The 21,115-nt window shown below is 44.9% G+C and overlaps 1 protein-coding gene and 1 long non-coding RNA gene across 10 annotated transcripts in view; one reads left to right on the top strand and one right to left on the bottom strand.

Annotated features, from left to right (window-relative positions):
• Positions 1-10,351, top strand: part of LOC109527004 (uncharacterized) — an 81,286-nt gene extending 70,935 nt beyond the window's left edge. Inside the window, exons 1-3 of one of the 2 annotated variants that reach the window (XR_002170447.1) lie at positions 1,169-1,253; positions 8,356-8,496; positions 10,194-10,351. This is a non-coding gene — a long non-coding RNA (uncharacterized LOC109527004). Of the gene's footprint in view, positions 1-1,168; positions 1,254-8,355; positions 8,497-10,193 lie in introns of those variants that run through there. The other variant, XR_002170446.1, reaches the window with a different exon arrangement.
• spag9a (sperm associated antigen 9a) overlaps positions 8,850-21,115 on the bottom strand; it is a 17,918-nt gene continuing 5,652 nt past the window's right edge. For 2 of the 8 annotated variants that reach the window (XM_019888645.1, XM_019888651.1), the window contains 26 exons: positions 20,546-20,681; positions 20,350-20,446; positions 20,134-20,255; positions 19,192-19,203; positions 18,672-18,686; positions 17,827-17,884; positions 17,557-17,709; positions 17,428-17,479; positions 17,185-17,315; positions 17,021-17,077; positions 15,853-16,017; positions 15,597-15,726; positions 15,353-15,442; positions 15,160-15,282; positions 14,882-15,059; positions 14,494-14,709; positions 14,209-14,413; positions 13,960-14,064; positions 13,768-13,848; positions 13,606-13,673; positions 13,335-13,483; positions 13,087-13,258; positions 12,878-12,991; positions 12,166-12,342; positions 11,506-11,643; positions 8,850-10,618 (listed from right to left, as the gene is read on the bottom strand). In XM_019888645.1, the coding sequence (XP_019744204.1) occupies positions 10,500-10,618; positions 11,506-11,643; positions 12,166-12,342; positions 12,878-12,991; positions 13,087-13,258; positions 13,335-13,483; positions 13,606-13,673; positions 13,768-13,848; positions 13,960-14,064; positions 14,209-14,413; positions 14,494-14,709; positions 14,882-15,059; positions 15,160-15,282; positions 15,353-15,442; positions 15,597-15,726; positions 15,853-16,017; positions 17,021-17,077; positions 17,185-17,315; positions 17,428-17,479; positions 17,557-17,709; positions 17,827-17,884; positions 18,672-18,686; positions 19,192-19,203; positions 20,134-20,255; positions 20,350-20,446; positions 20,546-20,681 (3,063 nt within the window). In that variant the 3' untranslated portion in view covers positions 8,850-10,499. The remainder of the gene's footprint in view (positions 10,619-11,505; positions 11,644-12,165; positions 12,343-12,877; positions 12,992-13,086; positions 13,259-13,334; positions 13,484-13,605; positions 13,674-13,767; positions 13,849-13,959; positions 14,065-14,208; positions 14,414-14,493; positions 14,710-14,881; positions 15,060-15,159; positions 15,283-15,352; positions 15,443-15,596; positions 15,727-15,852; positions 16,018-17,020; positions 17,078-17,184; positions 17,316-17,427; positions 17,480-17,556; positions 17,710-17,826; positions 17,885-18,671; positions 18,687-19,191; positions 19,204-20,133; positions 20,256-20,349; positions 20,447-20,545; positions 20,682-21,115) is intronic. The other 6 variants (XM_019888650.1, XM_019888652.1, XM_019888646.1 and 3 more) reach the window with 5 other exon arrangements.

Below are 21,115 nucleotides of genomic sequence, written 5' to 3'. Positions count from 1 at the left end.
GAGGCAAGGGAAGCCTGATGATAAAAGCGCTTGAAAACGGCAATTCTCAAAGTCCAGTAAATGTAGCAGTAGCTTGTGGAATGTCGAACGCTTTTTGAAAAGAAAGAAAAAAAAAAAAAAAAAAAAATCCACCTCTTGCGCCGCTGTTGATCGGCGCTAATCTGAGGATGGAGCTTAGTTAGCCGCTAATAGCTCTTAATTTTGACACCTCCCGAGGTGGAATGACTCCAACCACTCTCAGGCCAATCCGTCAGCCGCCAACTCAGACTTTTAATAGCGTTGCTCTCCTTACAAATGACCCAAAGAGCTCTGGCAATTAGAACAGCGCCTAAGCACTCTTGAAGCAAACATGCTTAAAAATCAAGTTCGGTGGAGATTTATTCAAAACATGTTTCGACTAGAAATGAAAGCATCGGGGTCTGTTAATACGGGGGCAGAAATCACGCAATGGTCGCTGATCTGTGAAGTATTTTTGTAGGCCCCTTGACTTTTAAGAAATGTTGACAACAGGGTCAATATAGAGTGTAAAATTAATGAATGTGATGTGGTGGTGGTGGTGGGGGAAGGGGGGCTCTTCGGGTGGGGGCATGGGGGTGTGCCCTTGTTTCACTTGTGGAGTGACAGGATTAATTACGGCAATTTCAGGGGTGAACATTGAAGGTCACATGCCAGGAGGATTTATTCAGGCCGATCAATGTCGAGTTACATTTGGGTCAAAAGTTTTGTACTTGAAAGATAAAAAAATGAGGTGGCCCGGTGGGTCCAGCGGTTAGCGCGTCGAACTCACAGTGCAGAAAGTTGTGGGTTCGATTCCGGCTCCGGGCTTCCTGTGTGGAGTTTGCATGTTCTCCCCGTGCCTGTGTGGGTTTTCTCCGGGTACTGCGGTTTCCTCCCACATTCCAAAAACATGCAAGACAGGCTGATTGAACACTCTAAATTGTCCCTGGGTGTGAGTGTGAGCGCGGATGATTGTTCGTCTCTGTGTGCCCTGCGATTGGCTGGCGACCGGTTCAGGGTGTCCCCCGCCCACTGGCCGAAGACAGCTGGGATAGGCTGGATGGAAGATAAAAAATTGGGAATTGAAAATTGAGTAATACAATAATGTATTCAAAATTGAAAAAATCTTTTGACCAAATAATTTATTTTCACTTTTCCCGCCCATAGATTTTGGGACATTTCAGGTCCCTTTCCTTCCGCCACTGTTTCGGTGAACTCTTCCTGCGCCACACATGCTTTCAATCAAGTCTCAAAAAGTAAACTGTTCTCTCTCGCTCCCTTTGCCTCCTTTATCCAACATCAAAAATAACCCCTTTATTCCTTTTGTATAAGCACGAACTAACTTTGGAAGCACCTAACTGACCTCAATCCTCTCCCCCCACTCTGGGTCACTGTCCCAACCGGCGCAGGAGGTCTTCTGAATCTTCATTTAGCAATCCGACATATTCTTAGCCTCGCGGCTAGTTGTGCCCGCGGTGCTAATCCTTGCTATTCATACTCAACCCAACTCTCCCAAGATACACTGAAGCTCCTGTCACGGAATGTGACAGAATAAACGATCTGGACAACAAATGGAGCTTAGTCAAGATGTGCATCAGCAGCCTTACTGACAAGTGTTGGGCAATTCTCGGTTCACTTATCACATAGCCTACTACATATTAGTCTTGACTGTACTTTTTTTTTTTTTCATTATCATTTTAGTATCTGGATTGCAATGCATTACACTGCTCCTTGCTTTTGGGCATTTATCTTTTGTGGCCTTTAACAAGATAGCCAGAACAACAAATTACATTGATTATATGCAGTAGGGCTATGATCCTATTATCCATTAATTGCATTTATTTATTTTTTCATTTTTAGATTACCCACAGAAATACAAAAATCACTTCCCGGTTTCTACAATAAAAAAAAATATATATATATGTGTATTTAATAATGTTTAAAAATTGACAAACTGGTCTTTGTATGCAGCTCGTGCATTCTTCATTTTATGTTCTAATGAAATATATTCCGATCACAAAGATGCCTCCGGTGTCATCCTTCATCACAAAAACTGCTTGAGAGAGTAAGGACTCATTTTATGGAAGAACAAAACCGCTCTGCAGGGGACTGAGTTTTTCATGTGACAAAGTGAACAGCAGGGAAAACTTGGGACATGTGGCCTGAGGAGTACAAACACAAAAAGGGAGATCTTCAAAATATGTAGCGACACGACAAAGGATCTTGTCTCGTCTGAGCCAGCTGGCTTTGTGTGACGGGATCATCTGATGGCTAAAGAGTTCTGCTTGACTTCCCCTTAGTGTGATGAAACCCAAATTCTTCATTGACTTTGTGGGAACTCAAACCACAGGAAGGTGGCCATGGAAATTCGCTCACGTCCAGTTTCACATTAATCCACGAGGGTTACGTCGAAGGCAAACGGACATGGTGATGTTTGAAGAGCAGTTGAAATCCTGAAGGGATGCTCCGGAACATAAATATGAAGGCTTTTGGATTAAAGGTAAAACATCTTCAGAAACCGAGAAGCCCAATTACCGTCTAATCACAGTTAGTGGATATAAACACGAATCCAATCTGACATTTGACCGAAGATACCTCAAACATCTTGCGGTTGACATCGTCAAAATTAATTGGGCTCGTGCTTTTATATAGTCCAGCGATGTGCAGCCTTTGAAACAGTCCTCATCAATTAGGATGAGATTTCAGGTTTGAATGGAAGAAGGCAATATTATGGGAGTAAAAATGTAAACTAGCAACGATATGTCAAAATTTCTTTTCAAATTTTTGGCTTTTTTTTTTCTTTTTTTTTTGAGAGAAGAAAAGTGAAGTACTGTGAAGTTTAGACTACATTGTCTTTCACTGTTTGCTGAGGATTGAGAGAAATAAATTTCATCCATGCTACATGTCAATGTATGCATATTTGACAATAAAGTTGAACCTTGACCTTGAAAGTCTGAAGTAAAGACGTAAAAGTGCTAAAATTACAAGGCTTTAATCTGAAAAAGTATAAATTTAACCACCTCTCACCAAAAAATAAAAAGTAACTTTTCATGCAAACAATACGATTGTTCTCAAAAGATGACAATGTTATTTCGAAAAAAAAAGAAAAAGAAATCAAATGCTTATTTTCTGCAAAATATGATTTAATCTTGAGAAATGTATTTTGTACACGTTTTAAAAATATTTTTTGTCTTGAAGAAATATGACTTCATTCTATTGAGATGACAACTTGGTCCCTCCAAATCTTTCAATTTATTAATTTATTTATTTACCCGGATCTAGAAAAGGCACAACACAATCGATTTTGTGAGGAAAAGCAGGAACGGCGCGGCCGTCATGATCACGCTAGCGCACCCTCTGACGCTTTGCATTGCCTTGACATCATAATCACAAGGAACCTGGTAACAGCCAGTCGCTTATCTCACGATGGGGCCCGCAAGGACACACATCACGCAAGGAAGGCTGAACATAAGATGATGGAGTGCACTCTCCTTCACGCTGACATCACCGTGAACCTCTTTGATTGAGCTAACACGCCGCTAGGCCGCGCGAGCCGCCGCCAACACAAAGCGGGGTCAACGCCTCAACTTGGCATTGTCGCTGCATTTGAAATCACAGCTGTACTTTCTACCCCTTGCTCTGTCCAACCGAGCTCATCGCGTTTTTCACCCTCCGCCGCTGACGAGCCGACAAAAATACCAACGTGACGCTAATGCTATTTGTTAGCCCGTTGTTTTTTTGTGTCGTTTGTAAGCGTTCAGCGAAACAGACTTCTCAAGCAAAGCTCTGCAGTCGTTTGGAATACACAATCAGTCATTCTCTTTGTTGGATGTTTAGTTTGACAGTAAGCTTCAGTTGGGCACGGCAATCAACAGGCTGTTGCAATAAACTGCGGCATGTTGTCAAGTAAAAGTACAGGTGGCAAAATCGAAGGTAAACTCGGCTCTTGAATCGTATCTCGCCTCGTGTTGCATATGTACCTAATGTGTCCGGCGAGCGCAGGCCACAAAAGAGACGACGGTCGCAAAAGGCGACCGCCGTGAATAGAATTCAAGCTGGAGGCCGCGTTCAAGGACAGACGCTAAATTAGTCGCTCTTATAAAGGAACACATTTGCATTTTAATGAGCCATCTCATGGCGGCGACTCAGGGAGGAGATTATCGGAGTTCTTTTCACATTCCATTTCTCATGTGGCCATTCGGCAGAAACATATACGAGCCGTACTTCAAATCGCAGGCAAAATGTTTGAGAGCGGTGCATTTCACGTATTGATGTTATTACTTTATGGATATTGCTAGACTTAAATGTAAATAGGATAGCAGGTTGTTGACGCTGGCTTTTACTTTTACCTCAGAGACAATTGAAGCGGCATACCATTGAGTTCTTCCCATAAATTGTACATCATTGGAACAGAAGGCGATAGAGTGGCGCCTCAATTTCAACGTTGACAAATGAATGGAAATGCGTTTAATCGGTCCCAGCCGCCCCAAAGCACCAACACAATGTTTTGTTCTCTAATAAAACAAATAGCACTGGGCAGTATTGGACTTCATAAAAATGTAAAGTAATGTGAAGAATCGAACGGATTTGTGGGTCATGATTTCATGCATTACTGAAATGGACATTGTGTGTCTGGTGCCTTGGCCACCGGGGGCAGTATAGCTTCATTTTATATACATGCAGATTACTTTTTTTTTGAAGTATTCAAATTAGGCAGGGACTTCAGGAGGCACATGCAAAGGAGAAGATTCTCATTCGTTGTGGAATTAATCGGCAGATATTGTATACGCATTCTGCCAAACAAAAGCCGGAGACGTTCTTTACTGTTCCAAACTGTACAAGCTAAAATGATCCTTTGAAAAACGATAAATCTTGCTTTCAAAGAATGTAGACAATCTCGTGTAGCATTGCGGGATAAAAATATCCTGAGTTTATCATGTCGGTCCTCCTATTTACATGGGTGATTATATAAAACCGAGCTGATTCAGAGCCGGAGTGACTGAAAGCCAAAAGTGTCCCTTCAGAGAGGAAAACCGCTGCCAGCCGCATGAATCATAAAAGTGAAAAGCTCATCCAGCTGTCCATCCACTCTGAGAGAAGAAAAAAAAAGAAAAGAGACGACAGGAAGAGAGGGAGAGCAACAACGGCAGAGGGCCGACGTCATCAGCGAAAGAGTAGCGAGACCCCGGGGGACTGACGGGATAAATAAAGGAGCGCGGTGAGGTGCGCGGGTAACGTTACAGTGCGTCGCTCTGCTGCTTGTGGCCTTGCCGCCTGTCATGCGATGCGCTTCTGGCCAGTGATGTCACCCAGACTGCAGAGACGCTCCCTCGCACATCCCATAATAGACACGTCCACACAAACAAGCACGCAAAGGGCACAGAGGAACACACGCAATGCCTCATACGCCAAAATCAATCCAAAAAAAACAAAAAAAAAAACATGGATGTGTATTCATATGCTCCTTATCAATATGGAGAGGCGATTTGTATTTAAAAGGTCATTTCAATCGGAACGCCAACAATCTCATCGGACTCAATACGAGAGCTGCAGCACAACTTCTGCCTTTTTTTTTTTTTTTTTAACGGCAAATCTTGCCCCATTGTGATTGGCGCTGTCGGAGACATAATTAACCATTGTTTGTTTCGCATTGAAGTGTTTTGTATTCTTTCATGTTGCTAACTAAGCTAGCTGTAGCTATTTGTACAAGATTTTAACGTTCAATACCAACACACTATTATCATTATCACTCCTCTTTTCTTCTGGATTTGATTCGGGCTCGCTGCTTATGTTGTGAGGTAGGAGTTAGCTGACGTTTCACGCGGTTAGCAACAGCGCCACTGTCCTCTGCTTGAATTAATGTGAGAGAAGCTAGTTGTGTCCTAACATTAAAGCCACTGTGCCACTATCAAGCTAACAGCCGTGATGCCAATTAACCTTAATTCCTTTTCGTCATCAGAGATAAAAAGAAGCAAAAATATTTTATGGGGACTTTATACATGAGTAAGAACAAAAAGCGAACATTTTTATAGCTGAAAAAAATGCAAATCATTGAATACAGCTCTTGCATTGCATCTCATTAGCATGTTCAAGCATACCCAACGTTTCAGTGCTGAGGCAGTTTCAGCAGAGAAACACCAAATAACACCTTAAAAATAGGAAGGGAAGGAAGATGATCATCCAGACAGAAGTGCTAGCCTGCGCATGGTGTCACATTATTTGTCCCTGCTTTCAACCCAGTTCGGCCTTCTCAGCACTTTAGTCAGGGGCTAAAAATAAACACATAGACGCACACACACCGCCGCCATGGCACCATATTGTCTCTCTCCCAACCTCTGTTTACTGTGAAGTAACAAAGATTTTGGTTACTTCTGTGGCTTCGCCTGCAGTCCCCCGTGCCCCCGCACTTCCCCAAAATTGGCTTATGGCGTACGCAGCGTGCTGCAAGAATCCCAACATGCTTAGTTGTGCTGGCTCGGAAACTGCATAGGCCAGACTGTCACTGTGAAATAGCGCACACCTCCACGGGAGACCAAGGGCACTCTCGAAAGGAGGCTTTTAAATCACATGAGATCATGCAGTTTACATCCATACATGCATACACTCAAGGAAGCAGGAAACAAAGACACAAATGCACATTTCTATCCCCTCCTCTTATTCCAAGACTTATGCCATCAAGTCTAAGCTTTGAAAATGCATTCTCCCTTCTATCTCCCTTTCGCCACATGTCTCTCCAGGATTTAAAAAAAATAAAATAAAAAATCCACCGTGTCGGTGCCACAATAGTAGATGTTGTCTTCCCTACAAACACTCAACAAACAGCAGGGGGAAAAAAAGCAGAAAAGATGGTGAAATGATGTTTGCATATGTAAGCAGATATGACGTCGGAAAATAATCTTGGCTATCGTGTGCTTTCACGTAGCCAATGCGAGTTGCTCATCATTTGATGTGTGGCAACATCAGAGCAACAGCTGGCAAAATTCCCATCGGGCCCTTTTAAACAGAAATGAGTTCACCTGTTTTCTGGGTTTGGTCATGTGACATTTGCAGCCTTAGCCCTTTGGCACCGTGATGTCATTTTCAGTCGCCAGCAAGTAGCAAAATGGCCGCCCCATAGATGAATAAAAACGGGGATGGATTCAACTGTGGTTGATTTGACCTCTCTATTTATGTCTTGTTTGCATTGCGTCGTCATTCGCTGAGGCCCATTTCGACCTTTTTTTAATCATTATTTAATTAGATTTTTCAAGAGTACTAAATATAGATTTTGCATTGGTTTTGAAATGTAGGGAGTAAAAGTAAAAAGTTGCCAGAGAAACAACTTAAAAGTACCGATACCTAAAAAATCTACAGTAACAACCTACTTACATCCCACTACTGACGAAACTGAAACTGCAAACACACACACATGCAAAGACATATACGCATATCTCGTTTACCTAAACCTTCAGCTGGACGACTTGTAAGGGGAGGCTTGGAAGAACATGAAGCAGATGGCTCCTTACAGCTACCATATTTTTCACTCTACTTTTATCTGGCAAGCCCCTGGTGTTTTTTCCCCCCCTCTCCTTTGGACTTGATGGGCTCTCAGCATTTGCCACCAGCCAAGCAAATAAGCCCAAACAAGCCTAAAAGGTGTTTGCACAAAGGAAACCTGAGTGATGTTATGAAAAGGCAATGCTATTGTTGTTTTTAAGCCCAAACAAGCCTAAAAGATATAGTGATGTTATGAAAAGGCGATGCTATTGTTGTTTTTGTTACTGGTTTTGTGAAACAGTCATGTCATTGGCTTCTCTCCCATGAATGGCGTTGTTTTGCTCATAACACACAAACACGTGTGACGCCTTGCGCATCGCCCAGGACAAAGAAATAATCGCGGACAAAAGGGACATACAGTGATGAATGCATAGCAACAATGATTTATGAAGGACAGACGCAGAGGATGCTACCTCGGATGTTACATAACGGCGCAACCTGCACATGCTGCTGTTATTTCCGCTCGTCATATCCACCGTGAGCCAGCCGGGTGCCTAAAACCTCAGTATATATATATATTTTTTTTTTTTGCCACCAATCCCCACAAGACGCAGCTTTGGCACAGGAAGTTGAAATCTGTTCTCATTGTAACTTCATTTGCAGCATGTCAGCTGGAAAGCGCTTCAATCGCGGCATGTTTTACTCTCAGAATCCCCGATATGGGCGACATCACACTCTGTGACGTCAGAAGCCTGAATATCTGCGTGCGTGTGTGCGTATCTACCCACGCATGGTGAGGAGGGGCTGAAGGAAAAGTGAGTAGGCGGAAGATGGGTTTAACGCTGTGATGTAATTTCATGGATTTTTCCCCCCCCCATTTAGTGACGTTGCATCCAACAGAAGCCTGAGCCACACCGCCCCCTATCGTCTCAAGAAAATACGGCACAAACAATCATGGACTCCCAGGAGCTTGCTGGTTCCTCACCAACCAAGGCTCACAGAAACACGAGACCGGCGTTCAAGGTAAGAACAAATAACGCCGATGACAATATTCAATAGAATATGAAATGGGAAAAGCGCTCGCACACTACTGAAGTACAAATACACGTCAATATCAACAAAGTAAAAAGGAATAGAAAGGTAATCTGTGTTCAAACGCTGGAAGTAAAAGTAAAAATTCATCTGAAAAATGAATACAGGCAATGTAAATATCTGGAAAAAAAAATCTACATTCGTGTAATAAATTCCATTCCAAATCTTAATGGATATTTGCAAGCTGTGAGTACTCACGTCTCTCTCCCATCAGACACCATTCAGTCTCCCGAAAAAAAAGGTAATTGAATAGGGATCCAAAAAGAGAAGTGACAACAGCAGGATCTTGGTGAAATTGAGTTTAATAGATTGTTAAAAATAAGGCTATGATGTTCACTTATTAAACACTGACCAGGAGAACTGTTATGGCATCCAGAGTTTTTTTTTTTTCCAGATGGAAATGCACACAAACACTACACCAAGTCACACGCGCACACATGGACGGACAACCACATACACACACACACACACACACACACACACACACACACATATCCTCGCTACCCAAAATGGTGGCACTAAAGAGCCAATAACATTGCAGTGTTGTCTTAAAAAACATGCATAGCTTAGTACATTGATGTCAAAACCCTTTGTTACTGTTGACAAAATGTGATCTTGTGGCTTGCGAGGAAAAAAAAAAATACTGCTTTAAAATTAACAATCATGTAAACTCATCGCACTGCATTTTTCAAAATGGACTGGTTTGATAAAAAGTTACATTCTGAACCAACGCAGGCTCCGTTGCAATGCAAATAAATATTGGAATGGTAAAAACACGAGATAACATCATCGTTTCGAATGCCGGCGAAGGACAGCAGAGCAGACTTGGCCTGATCTTTTCAGACATTGAAACAATTCCTGCAAGCATTTTAGAGTTATCATCACATACTTGACATTTTCAGAGATGGATATCAAACAAATGCCAAATAATTCCTCTCCAGAGGAGACAATGCAGAACGCTCGTCTCTTTTAGTGACGTGCATTTCCACAAGAAGGTGCCACATTAAAATATTACATTTGGCCGAAATGTCCAATTCAAATTGATTTGACACAAACAAGCACGCAGACGTTTTAAGATATTCAAGACTCTCTCAACAGATGATAAATTCCTTTCCATGTTCTTCCTTCGGTCATCATTTGGTTATTGGGATGACACCTCGCCAACACTTTATTGGCACGCAGAGCATTTCTGTTTGTTTGTTCAAAGCAATTAATCGAGTCTATCACAATAAAGTGCCCATGAAATCGGAACGGGAAGCACCAAGATGGCGGCACTTTTCCTCTTGCCCAAATAAAAATACGCACTGAGTCGCCAATAAAAGCTGACTACGTGAACAGCCCACATGTAAATCCTCGGTTTAAAAAAAAAAAAAAGGGGGCAATCAAGAGCCTTACTCTACAGCTGCAGTGGAAAAAAAAAATCAAGTTTTGTGCACCACAGAGAATTGTAAACCAAGATAAACAGACACACACATTTATACACTCACACGCACTCACACAAACACACCTGAGCTCTCACACGGAGACTTGTGGTATACAAATGTCAAAAATCTTAACATGTATAATATGAAATAATAGGTCAGATAAACTCAAAAAGTTCCTTCTCCCTTTTCTTCCCATGTCTGCAGAAATGCCTCGAGCGTCCTAGAGCGGGGAAACGACGTCCACACCTTTTCGCAGCTGCGTGCAACGGCATCTCCGACGCGCAGCCCCAACGAAGGGAGCGCTTGGCCGTATTGGTTAACTTAGCACACATCCCCTACTGACCATAGGAATAAACTGTACAGGAAATACTGAAAAAATAATCGTTTTTTTTTTTGTTTGTTTTGTTTTTTTTACAAAGTTGTGAATGACTCAAGAATCCTATTCAATTCAAAAAAACTTGAAGTTGCGCATGCGGGCTGAAGGCCGAGGATGTCGAAAGTGGCGTTGGCTCAATCAAGAGAAGTGGCCACCTGCCAGACGATGAGGTGGCTCCGCTCAGCCTTGGTCGGCGCCGACCGTTGGCCCGACGTCGGCTCGGATGTGCCGTCCAGCTCTGCGCTCTCGTCACCTGAGGTGTCAAGATGGCCGGTGAGGTCAGAAGTGGGGATCCGCACACACGCAGCAAAGTCGAAAGAAGTTTTGTCCCAGCTGATATGGCATGACTCCTTCTTGTGACTGGCTCCAAGTTAGCCGTGTAATCATTCTCCATTCTGATGCAATGCAATATCTCACGGCGATTTCTCTTTCTGGCATTGCAAAAATGTTTCGATGAGTGGAAAAAAAGATCCCTTCTTCCCATCGCCTCTCATTTTGTAGCCATGCGCTCGGCGCATGAACGCCTTCACGGTCACGCACGGTTTGCACCTCTCTTTCAGTCTCACCATTTCCAGGCGCAAAAAAATCAGCCACCGCGATTCATCTCGGGTTTGATGAATCACGTTGCTGAATTCATCTAATTGCATATACTCCGAGCAGAACACCCAAAATAAACCGCACTGCAATATGGCCCCGTTTGGCAGACTCAAACCTGGGCTGGGCGCGAGCGAGTACATCAGCTTCCATAACGGCTTGTGTGAGCAATCAAGTCTGAGCTTGTTTTTAGCACGTGCAAACCTTGAGTAAATCAGGTCTTAAGAGTCTTACCCTGGCTAGCGCCGAGGTGCCGGACAAGTTTAGTTTCAGATGGATTAATGCTTTGGTAAGCATTTAGTGCACTCAGAGTACCGTGACGATCAGAATGAGTTTAACCATTCCTTGAGCTTTGCCTCTACTTATATGAAACAAAAACAACAACAACAAAAAAAAAAAAAATCAATAAAACCCCTACTGAGTTAAACGTGTGATATGAATCATTTTAAAAATACCTTGGAACCCAAAAACGAGTTATGACATTTTATATGCGCTTACAGTACCGCTGTAAAAAAACGCCTTGCTTGCCGTTGTCATTGCACTTACCCATTCTGAAGTCAATGTAGCCTTCTCCTCCACTCATCACCAGGTACGTTTTGGGCTCTGACGCGGCTGTGTCCGAGGATTCAGACGGGGGGTCGTCGGAGCCCGAATCAGCACTTCCGGGAGGTGGCATTGCCTGACCTGTCGAGAAGAAAATACAATTAATAAAAAGGTCAAATGACAACCGTATCTCAGTTTAAAATCCAATCAGACGCCAAAGCAGCTCCAACAATTCTGCCGTCAACCTCTGCCAATTGCTACATTACAAAAAAAATGCCCGTGACATCTGCTGTGAGCTCCGTTTGTATGTGTTGTTGCTGCACGTGAAGGCTTCTAGCGACAGTAACAACAAGGCTAATCTCTCATCGTTAACGCTTGTAAAATGTGTGCTTCAATATATTGGGACGTAACGTGTGTTTTGGGATGTTTAACTGCATGTGGAAGGTGGAAAATTACTTTTTTTAAAAATCTTAATAAATTGATCTCTCTATTTTGCGTCTGTTTACCTGTTGCGTTCAAGTCTAGAATGCATTCCCCTCCGATGATGTTGCTAACGGCAACATACGGCTTTGTACTGGATGCGAGCGGGCCACCGACAAGCATCAAATACTGTAATTCCGTTTTTTTTTTTTCCCCCCAGCCTTCTCAGCACTTGACGCTCACCTGGCACGGTGACAAAGAATTTGACAGCGTCTCGATGTCCATGGAAACAGAGCTGGGCGTGCGCCATGGAGCAGTACGGCACGAAGCTGGATGGCAGTGCGCCCTCTGCGCTGTCGTCACTGTAAACCCGTACGGCGCCGCCAGGCCAATTTGGCACCGGGGCAGATGTCTTGTTGGCTGCAAAATAAGTGAAAACTTGTCAAACTACTTATTATTGAGCTAGCTTTAGATGACGCGTAGGAGGAATGAGCTTGGAAAGCCCAAAAGTGGCGGAAGGAGAAAAAGGTTGAAGCACAAAAGCTCAAGGCAGCCGAACAAACACGTTTCTTCCCTTTGCACACGGAAACCTTGCCGGTGTTGTTTTGTTTTGAGACAACCATCCAACGGATTCTCAATTGGACGGTTGAACGCACAGTGTCTCTGCAAACCCGGTATCCATGGTAACCCAGTCATCTCGTATTCAAGGCGCCTCGGGAGCAACAATTGTTGCATTTAGAGCAGCCCGGCACAGGATGTATGCTTAGCGCGTCGCTCGCTTTATTTGAAAGGCGAGCAATAAATGAGACGGCGCAAATGAGCGGATCACATGCGGACACACGGGTAGGACATTATGCAAGATGTGTCGTTTGGTCTCCATACCGTACGGCGGGGCCATGAAACGATCACGTGTTTTCGGTACAAACGTTCAGAAAGCGGGATTGCAATTTGTTACCTTCGGACAGCGGGATGGAAATGATGACGCCATTTCCAGTCCCCACCCAGAGTCTGCTGCAGGAGACCACCAAAGCAGTGATTCTCACAAAGGAGAAACCCAGTTTACCCGTGCCTGCAAAGCAGAGGTCATTTGTTTACGGTACATTGTTTCCAATGGGGGGGAGGAAATTCCGGTGCAGAACCAAGGAAGGAGAGCGGCAGGTATACCGAGCATTTTGCTGACGTAGGGCTCAATGTCCACATCCTGGAGGTGCTGGAAGGTGTGGGCATGAAACAATCGAAGTGTGGAATCCAGTCGGATGGACACCCAGATGCCGTCTCCAACCCAGGCGAGCTGCCGAACTTGACTCTCCTTGCGCGGGTGTGCGTCGAACGACTTCTACTCAGCCGATACAAATGCGAGTGTGATATTTTTTTTTTTTTTTTTGGACAATGAACATTCAATGTCACCTTACCTCTATCCTCATGGCTTTAGGCTGGATGACGTAGATCTTGTTCCTGTAGCCGCACCACACCTTATCGTGGACTACAGTCATGCAGCGGATTGAGTGGTGGGGTCGTCCCAGATCCAACAGGTGGTAGTTGGTAAGGTCCCACTGGCCATCTGGGGAAAAACAAACAAACAAAAAAAATCTACTCCATGTGGTTTTTCATGAATGTCCGTGATCAAATGGTTCCGGAAATCAACAGGAAAAAAAAAGTCAATTAACATAACAGCAGACTCACCGATGCCTCTGTGGAAAATTGCTAAGGTTCCATCCGCCAGTGCTACCAGGACTCTGCCTTTCACGTGCCTGCATCATAAAAGACAACTTTTTTCACATGTATTTTAAAGGCATGAAAAACATTTGGTCGGTCATGCTTGTGTGTCTCCAGCGGTGTACTCACACGATGCTGAGGATGGAATCTTTAAGCTTGATGGCATGAAGACACTTTCTCCATCGCGCCACAGATGAGTGGACGTACAGACTGGAAGGAAGACAAGAAGGTTCACATTCATACAGTGGTACAACAAACTTGGGATTCTTTGTCAACGATTAACATTTGGCGCCCTCTAGTGGATATGATGTGACCACTCACCATCCATTCTGAGCGCCAAGCCACATCGTGGGGAGGGCACTGCTCATCCTCTTGACTTCCAGAGCCGAGGGGTCGGAGTCGTCCGGCAAGGTCGTCACGGAGCCCCTGGGTCACAAAGAGCAGATAAGCCATTTAAAAAAAAAAAGCGGAGGTCGATTTTCATCCAGGTTATGGCACTCTTCTATTCCGGAGTAGTTGTCAAACTAAAACGTAACGGATTCGTGCGCCAGAATGCGGTGCATCCGTCACCTTTGGACGTAGGTAGGAGAAGACTCGTTGGGCCCCACCCCCAGTGGGTCGGTGAAAACGTGCTCCGTGTAGATCCCGGGCTGATTTTGCTCGGGTCCCTGGTCCCCCTCGCCCTCTTCGCTGCCGCCGGCGTTTGCCTCCGTTGCTTCCGTCGCCTCTTCCGCCGTGGGAACATCCGCCGGGCTTGTCTGCCTGGACAGCTCGGCTGTGGACAGGCCGGAATTTCTTATTTGCGCATTTGGACGAATGTCACGCCCACTCTGCGAGCCTGTGATTGCCAAGTACCTGAGCCGGGGATGGCGCTGTGCTCCGCCGGCTGCTCGAGGCCCCCTGCGCTGGCCGTCTGGGGGATGGCGGTGGCGCCCTCAGCTGCCAGGGTGCCGTCGCTGCCCGTCGAGCCCACACTGGCCACGCTGCCGGCCAGGGAGACCACGTCGCCCTGATTGGCATCCGCGTCTTGAGGTACTTCCTCACCGGCGGGATAATCGGACTCTGACACACCTGGAAAAGAACGTCAACAAAGTTCGGCGCCGAGCGGGTCACGAAGAAGAAAGAAAGAAGAAATACTGAGCTTTGTAATCCATATCGGCCCCCTCCCCCAAAAAAAGGCACGACCGGTGTTCTGTCTGCAATCGAGAGACCAGAAACAAAAAAGCGAGAAGCTAAGATGTACCTGGCACACTAGCGATGCAAACGACGTGGGTGTTGCAGGCGTAGAAGCTGTCGACAAGGTCAGACGGTTGGGCAGCATCCACCACTAAGACCTTGGTGGAGGAGTGGGTGCTGGCGCACAACCACACCCGACTCGACAATTCGTCCTGAAGGATCAGCTCCTCAACTTTCTCTTGATCCTGACAGGGTGGACCAACACTTGTTTTAGGGATTTGCTGGACCTACCGGGAGGTGAAACGCAAACACAGCTGAGGGGCCAGCTAATCTTTAAATCCTCACCCTGACCTTGTTCTCTTGCTCCAAATGGTCCAGGCTACCCTGCGATCCCTTCATCTGCTTTGCGAGCTCAGACGGGTGTGACGTCCTCCCCCCGGAGAGATTGACGCCCGCCGCGCACCACAACTGGGAAAAGCGAAGCTCGTAAATCATCGCCGTTTTGACGTCTTTCAGTCCGCCGCTTCTGATAAATTACCTTCAAAGAGGCATCTTTCTGCTCCAGAGGTCTCAAGTAGACGGGCACGGGCAGGTTCATTTTGTTCTCCGTTTGTCCACCGTTCGCCCCCTAATCGCAGTGTATCAAAACACGCTGTTAAAATTTAATTCCCCCTGCCGCCCCCCCAAAAAAAAAAAAAAAAAAAATCACACAAAACATTTCCCAACAACTCCGATTTGCAATTCGATGACAGCATCCCGTTCATCCTCGGTGACGTTGTTACCTTGAACTTGCTTGGCAGGCTCCACCCGTGCGCGGTGACCCGACCGTCCTCCTTCTGCATGTGAGCTTTGACCTGCCTGTACTGGGCTCGCTTCTGCTCCTTGCGCGAAGGGGAGCTGCATTGGTCTTTTCTAGGTTTATTGGCAAAGGGATCAGAGGCCTCTCATATTTTCAAGATTTAAGAAACTTATCACGAGTGACTTCTTATTTTGGTCTTAAATAATAAGACACAGAAAGGGCGAGAGGGCTCAACTTACTCGTCATTGAGGAAGTCGAACGTTTTGGACTTCTCCGTGGGGAACTGGGAAAAAGTGCTGCTCCGTTTCACCATGCCGCCCGGAGCGTTGTATTTGACGTTCGACTGCGGCTCCATCTTCTTGACGGCAGGGGCGCTGGAGGAGGAGCTAAAAAGTCTGCTGAAGCTGCAGGCGAGGGGGGGAAGTCACGCAGCCAAAAGTGAAACGGAGAACCAGGAGGGAAAGAAAGGAAAAGAGCAACAGGGCGTCAGCCGACAACCAAACAAGCGCCGGGAATCATCGGCGCTGCGCTACTTACGACCCGAGCATGCTGGGAGGAGGGGGACAACCATCGGATCGACAATGCCAAGTGTCAACTTGAATTGTGTCACGACGGAGCGCAACTGCATTTGTGATTACTCGAGTGGTCGAGTTTTTAATAGATGGTCCAGAATATATCCACAAGTTTAACGGTCTGCCGTTATTTCCTCAATCCGAACACAACATCCATATTTTTCGGCTCTCTCGCGATATACGGGACAGCCTGAGCAGGCGTGACGTTGGCTCATGCGACCAAACAACTGATGTCATATCAACTGCAGTTAGTCACTCATCATTCGTAATGAACAACGCGTAACCTAAGAACTGTATTTTTAATTGCCTCGTCCTCCTCTCTGAAAAGAAAAAAAAAAAACCCTCTGCAGTTGAATTTTACTTTGTAACGTGTGATATCGTCTCATGCCGTAGCTCTAATCATTCATCCATAAGTTGCGCCTTGGATGTTTTCTCTCCTTTTGAGCAGACAGGGAAGGAAAAAAATCAAAACGGAAAAGAGCAGGCAGGAGACAGGAGAAACCGGGGTGTAAGGAAAACAATGTGAGGAGTTTCTCGAGGAAAAAAGGGGATGCAGTTGCAGTATGAGACGCATTTTGTGGAGGATGAGACATCAGCGTTTGTAACAAGTGGCGGGGTGGGGGTCAGGGGTCCGTTTCAAGAGGTAGGCAGGGGATACTTGAGGTTTGATTGGGAGACAATTCACTGAGCCACTTTTACCTAATGCTGCCAATTCAAAAGCAAATCCCGAAAAAGATAAGAAGACAAATGCAGTCGAGTAACTGCACAGGAAAAAAAAGGCCTCACAAAAATAAAAAGTGCGCTTCAAACAAAAGACAGGAAAAAAAGGACTCACAACTGCCAGATGCTGGATTTCTTCTTTTCCGCAAGAGCCGGATTTTCCCTGGAGGCCCTGAAGACAACATCATCTTTTTTTTGTTTTTTTTAAGTAGGAGCATTTAAAACGCATCGTAACCGCGCGGCTCCTCTATTTTGTCCGCACGCCACTCAACTCCCTACCGAATCATCTCCGTCCACCGCACGGCTTCCTGCAGCTCCATCAGCCTCTCTTTGTACTGATTCCTTTCCATCAACACTCGGGCCATTTCCACCCTGGTGAAGCGCTTCCGCTGGGCCGTGGGTACGTCGCTCTGCGGCAGCGATTGCCAAAACCCGCATACAAGCAATTTAGAGAACCTTTCATGCGTTAAGTCCGAGCTCGGCGCCACAAAGGCGACGACGAGCGCGTCGGCGCGGACTCACGTCTTCTTCTTCTTTCGTTTTCTGGAGCGCCTCCTCCATCTCGAGTCGCACTCTGCCAACCGACATGGAGAGAGGAGTTGAGAAGCAGCTGCTTCGGGGTTGTGGTCTCATGATCAAAGACTCACTTACTTTTTCAGTTCCTCCTCCAACTCTCGGCTTTTGTCCTCCATCTTTGTCTTGGCCTGCCGCACGGCCTCCAGCTCGCCCTGCAGCATCTCCTTCTCGCACGTCAACTCATCCACTTTCAAAATCAAGTCTTTATTCACCACGTTCAGGGCATTCCTGCGGCGGAGAGGTTTTCGTCGGACATCATACAGAACAAGGACGAGTGGGCATCGGCATACAACCGTACAACATTTTAAATGCTTTTTTTTAATTTTTTTTTTATGAAGAACTTACTTTCTTTCAAGCAGCTGTGAGTTCTCCAGAATGAGGTTTTCCACTTCCCGACCCATCCCTGACCCCCCCAAAAAAAACAAAAAAAACCAAAAAAAAAACATTGTAATGTTAATTCTTTTCTACAATTTCACAGCAAGCCGAGATGCTACTTTAGCACTACATATTTAAAGAAAAACATATTAAGGCCGGAACTAAACGTCAGACTAGTCAAACAACTGCCATTTGTCACTCTAAGCCAGTGGTTCTTAACCTGGGTTCGATCGAACACCTGGGGTACCCACGGAGGGTAAGACACACGTGACTCACACGTCACTTAGTTATCACACGCCCACTTCGCCATCATTGGCTGCAGATGATCACATGACATTGCTTGTCCAATCGGTGCTGTGGGAAATTTAGTTCGCTTCCTAGTCAACGTGAGACTGACGTGTAGTCCGTTGTTAAATTAAAAAAAAAAAAGTATACTTATCTCTTGAAAATTTATTTAGTTTTTTCTGTTTTTATTAAATACGTTTTTTTAAATACCTTTAATTTGAAATATATATATTTTTAGTTTTTTCTGTTTTTATTAAATACGTTTTTTTTAAATACCTTTAATTTGAAATATATATATATATTTTTCAGTAATGAAGGGTTCGGTGAATGTGCATATTAACTGGTTGGGTTCGGTACCTTTAAGAAGGTTAAGAACCACTGCTCTAAGCTTTTTTCAAGACTACGAGCAGCAAACACAGAAGCTCACACACACACACACACACACAGGCACACGCACTCAAAGACACACACGCAGCACGCATGTCATATGACTGGCAGGCAAAGGATGGATAGAGCAGGTGAGGTCTTACCAATCAAACTAAGGTCTGAGAAAACCATGCAATCCCAGCCAGGCGGAAAGAATAAGGAGGAGGGGAAAAAAAAAAGAAATGCAGATATAGTTTGAGACGCTGGAATGATTGAAATGATGATGTTCAGCTGCTGATTCCACAAGCAAATACAAATATATTGTTGCTGGGTCAAATATAAAGGCTACTTTGCAATCAAGAGGAAGGAACACAAACAAAGTGAAAAGAATTGAAGCTGTTAAAAAAAAAAAAAAAAAAAAAGTGGTTAGCCCATCTTGATATGATTCATCGCTATAGAAAGAGTTTCAAAAGATAACCAAACGCCTCCATGCATCCAACGCAACGTCAGATTGGCTTCGGATAAGTCAATCAACATTTGACGGCTAAGAAGCGCTAAACCTGCTGTTTGAAACAATAAACAGGGTGTGCCACTGTGCGCTGCCGCTATTGGTGCATATGCAGACACAGGGTGAGGTTTGAGGGGACATGACGTAAAAGAACTCGATTCGGAGGTCATACACACCGGAGTACTCCACTGGGATTAGAGACAAAAGCAGGGAGACGGGGGACATGGAGGAAAAAGAAAAGGTGACGTTAACACAGGCCCATGGCCAGAAGTGCGCTCGGACCGAAGCCGGCGGCGGAATACTGCGGCAAAACGGGCGGGTGTTGCGGTGAATCGCAAACTGCCGGGGAGAGTACAATTTTAATGTTGCAATTGTACAACGACCGGTAGTTTGACACTCCATACAGTGCTTGTTATAGTGTGTAAAAACTGGACAGTTTTTTTTTTTTTGCCGCAAGTCAACTTGAAGAAAATATTCAGGATATAACGATTAAAAAAATGTTTGGAGAGGTACAGTACATTGAACAATGTGTTTATTAACAGAGATGTACTTAGTAGGGTAAAACTGTACCTTATCGAAGATAGATGTGTTTTTGTTTTATTTATTTTTTTTTTGGTTGGGCTATTTTATTGAACCCTTTCATGCCCCCCTGTAACCTGATAACATGATACGCTGTCCACTGTAGTAACCGCTGTCCCCGAAAGGGTTGAGATAGCTACTGTATTACAACCACAATAACATCATTTTTTTTTGTATTCCATTTTATATTCAATTTGATTGCGCAAGTGTTCTGAAGTACCTGGCGAGAGGACTTCGCAGCAATATTCAAATTGATTTCAAAACGCTTTACAGTCTCCTCCCATAAAAGCTTTTGTTTTTTTTTTTAAACACTCTGCTTCCATGACATCGAAACAAAAATGGCTGGAGGACGAACAGACAACCCAAAAAAAAAAAAAATCGGAGTAGCTGCACAAATTTCCCATGTATAAAGAATAGCAATTTCCAAAAAGTCATTTTGCAAAGGCTGCCAGCAATCGATCGCACTAAGCAGGGGCTGACACGTTTTCAGAAACGCAACATGAAACCTTCGGGGCAATCGGCAACCCGTTGGAACTCACCCAGCAGGTCGGCACCTTCGTCCACGTCCCCGATGAGCCCCGTGCCCGCAGACGACAGCTCCTCAAACAGGGAGTCTGTGTTCCGATCAAACGCCATGTTCTCAATGCCTTTGGTCGGAGTACTGCCAAGGAGGATCAAAACGGGAGGACGTTGTTTTTTTTTTTTTGTTTGTTTTTTCACGTCACTCAATTTCAATTCGATGAGGTTTGTTCTACCTGCATCCCTTGCAGCCAGCCAGATCCATGTCCAGCTCAGGCGTGGACTCGATGATGTCCTGCACGTCTGAGCCGTCGTCTTCATTATCAGGCAAACCTAAACCAGATGCGATTCATCGGAAGATAAAACGACGTTAACGGCTGATGGATAGCGTAGGAAAAAAACGATTTAGTGACAAGTGGAAGAGACTTTTACCGACTGATACAGATCTGGTCCCCGGTGCGGCTTGTACCTCTGTGCTCTTACTGTTCCCGTCATCCCTCCCAACATCGGAGGCCGAAGTGGACATCGGAGTGGCGGACTTGGAGCCAGTCAAGTCCGACATCTCGTCCTGTAGCGGACCGGAATTGCATTACGGCCGAATTCAGAACGTATCGCCAAAGTGCACGGTTACGTGAGCATCTCAGTAGCCACGAAAAGACCAAAATAAACTTTGGTTGTCGAGGTCATTAAATCAAAAAAAGCATGTTACAGTTTTTGTGGTACTGGAGCTCATATGAACGCAAAAGGAGACATCGACCACCCAAAAAAAAAAAAAAAAAAAAAAAGCAAATTTGTACACAATTTTCACAGGGGGACAATCAGCTCGATGCCACCAAAAACACAAACGATAAAACACTCACCACGATGAAAGCTCAGACGTGCCGCATCACAAAACGAGACACGGGATCCCAAAATAAAAACATGGCTACCACTGAACGTAGTACGACAACAGAAGGAGTTTCAGTGCATACAACAACCCGCTACACAACACTCAGTCAATAA

Source organism: Hippocampus comes, unplaced genomic scaffold (assembly GCF_001891065.2).
Source record: "Hippocampus comes isolate QL1 unplaced genomic scaffold, H_comes_QL1_v1.1 scaffold427, whole genome shotgun sequence".
Taxonomy (NCBI): domain Eukaryota; kingdom Metazoa; phylum Chordata; class Actinopteri; order Syngnathiformes; family Syngnathidae; genus Hippocampus; species Hippocampus comes.
Note: the sequence above shows the minus strand (reverse complement) of the source record. Positions and strands in the feature narration are given on the sequence as shown.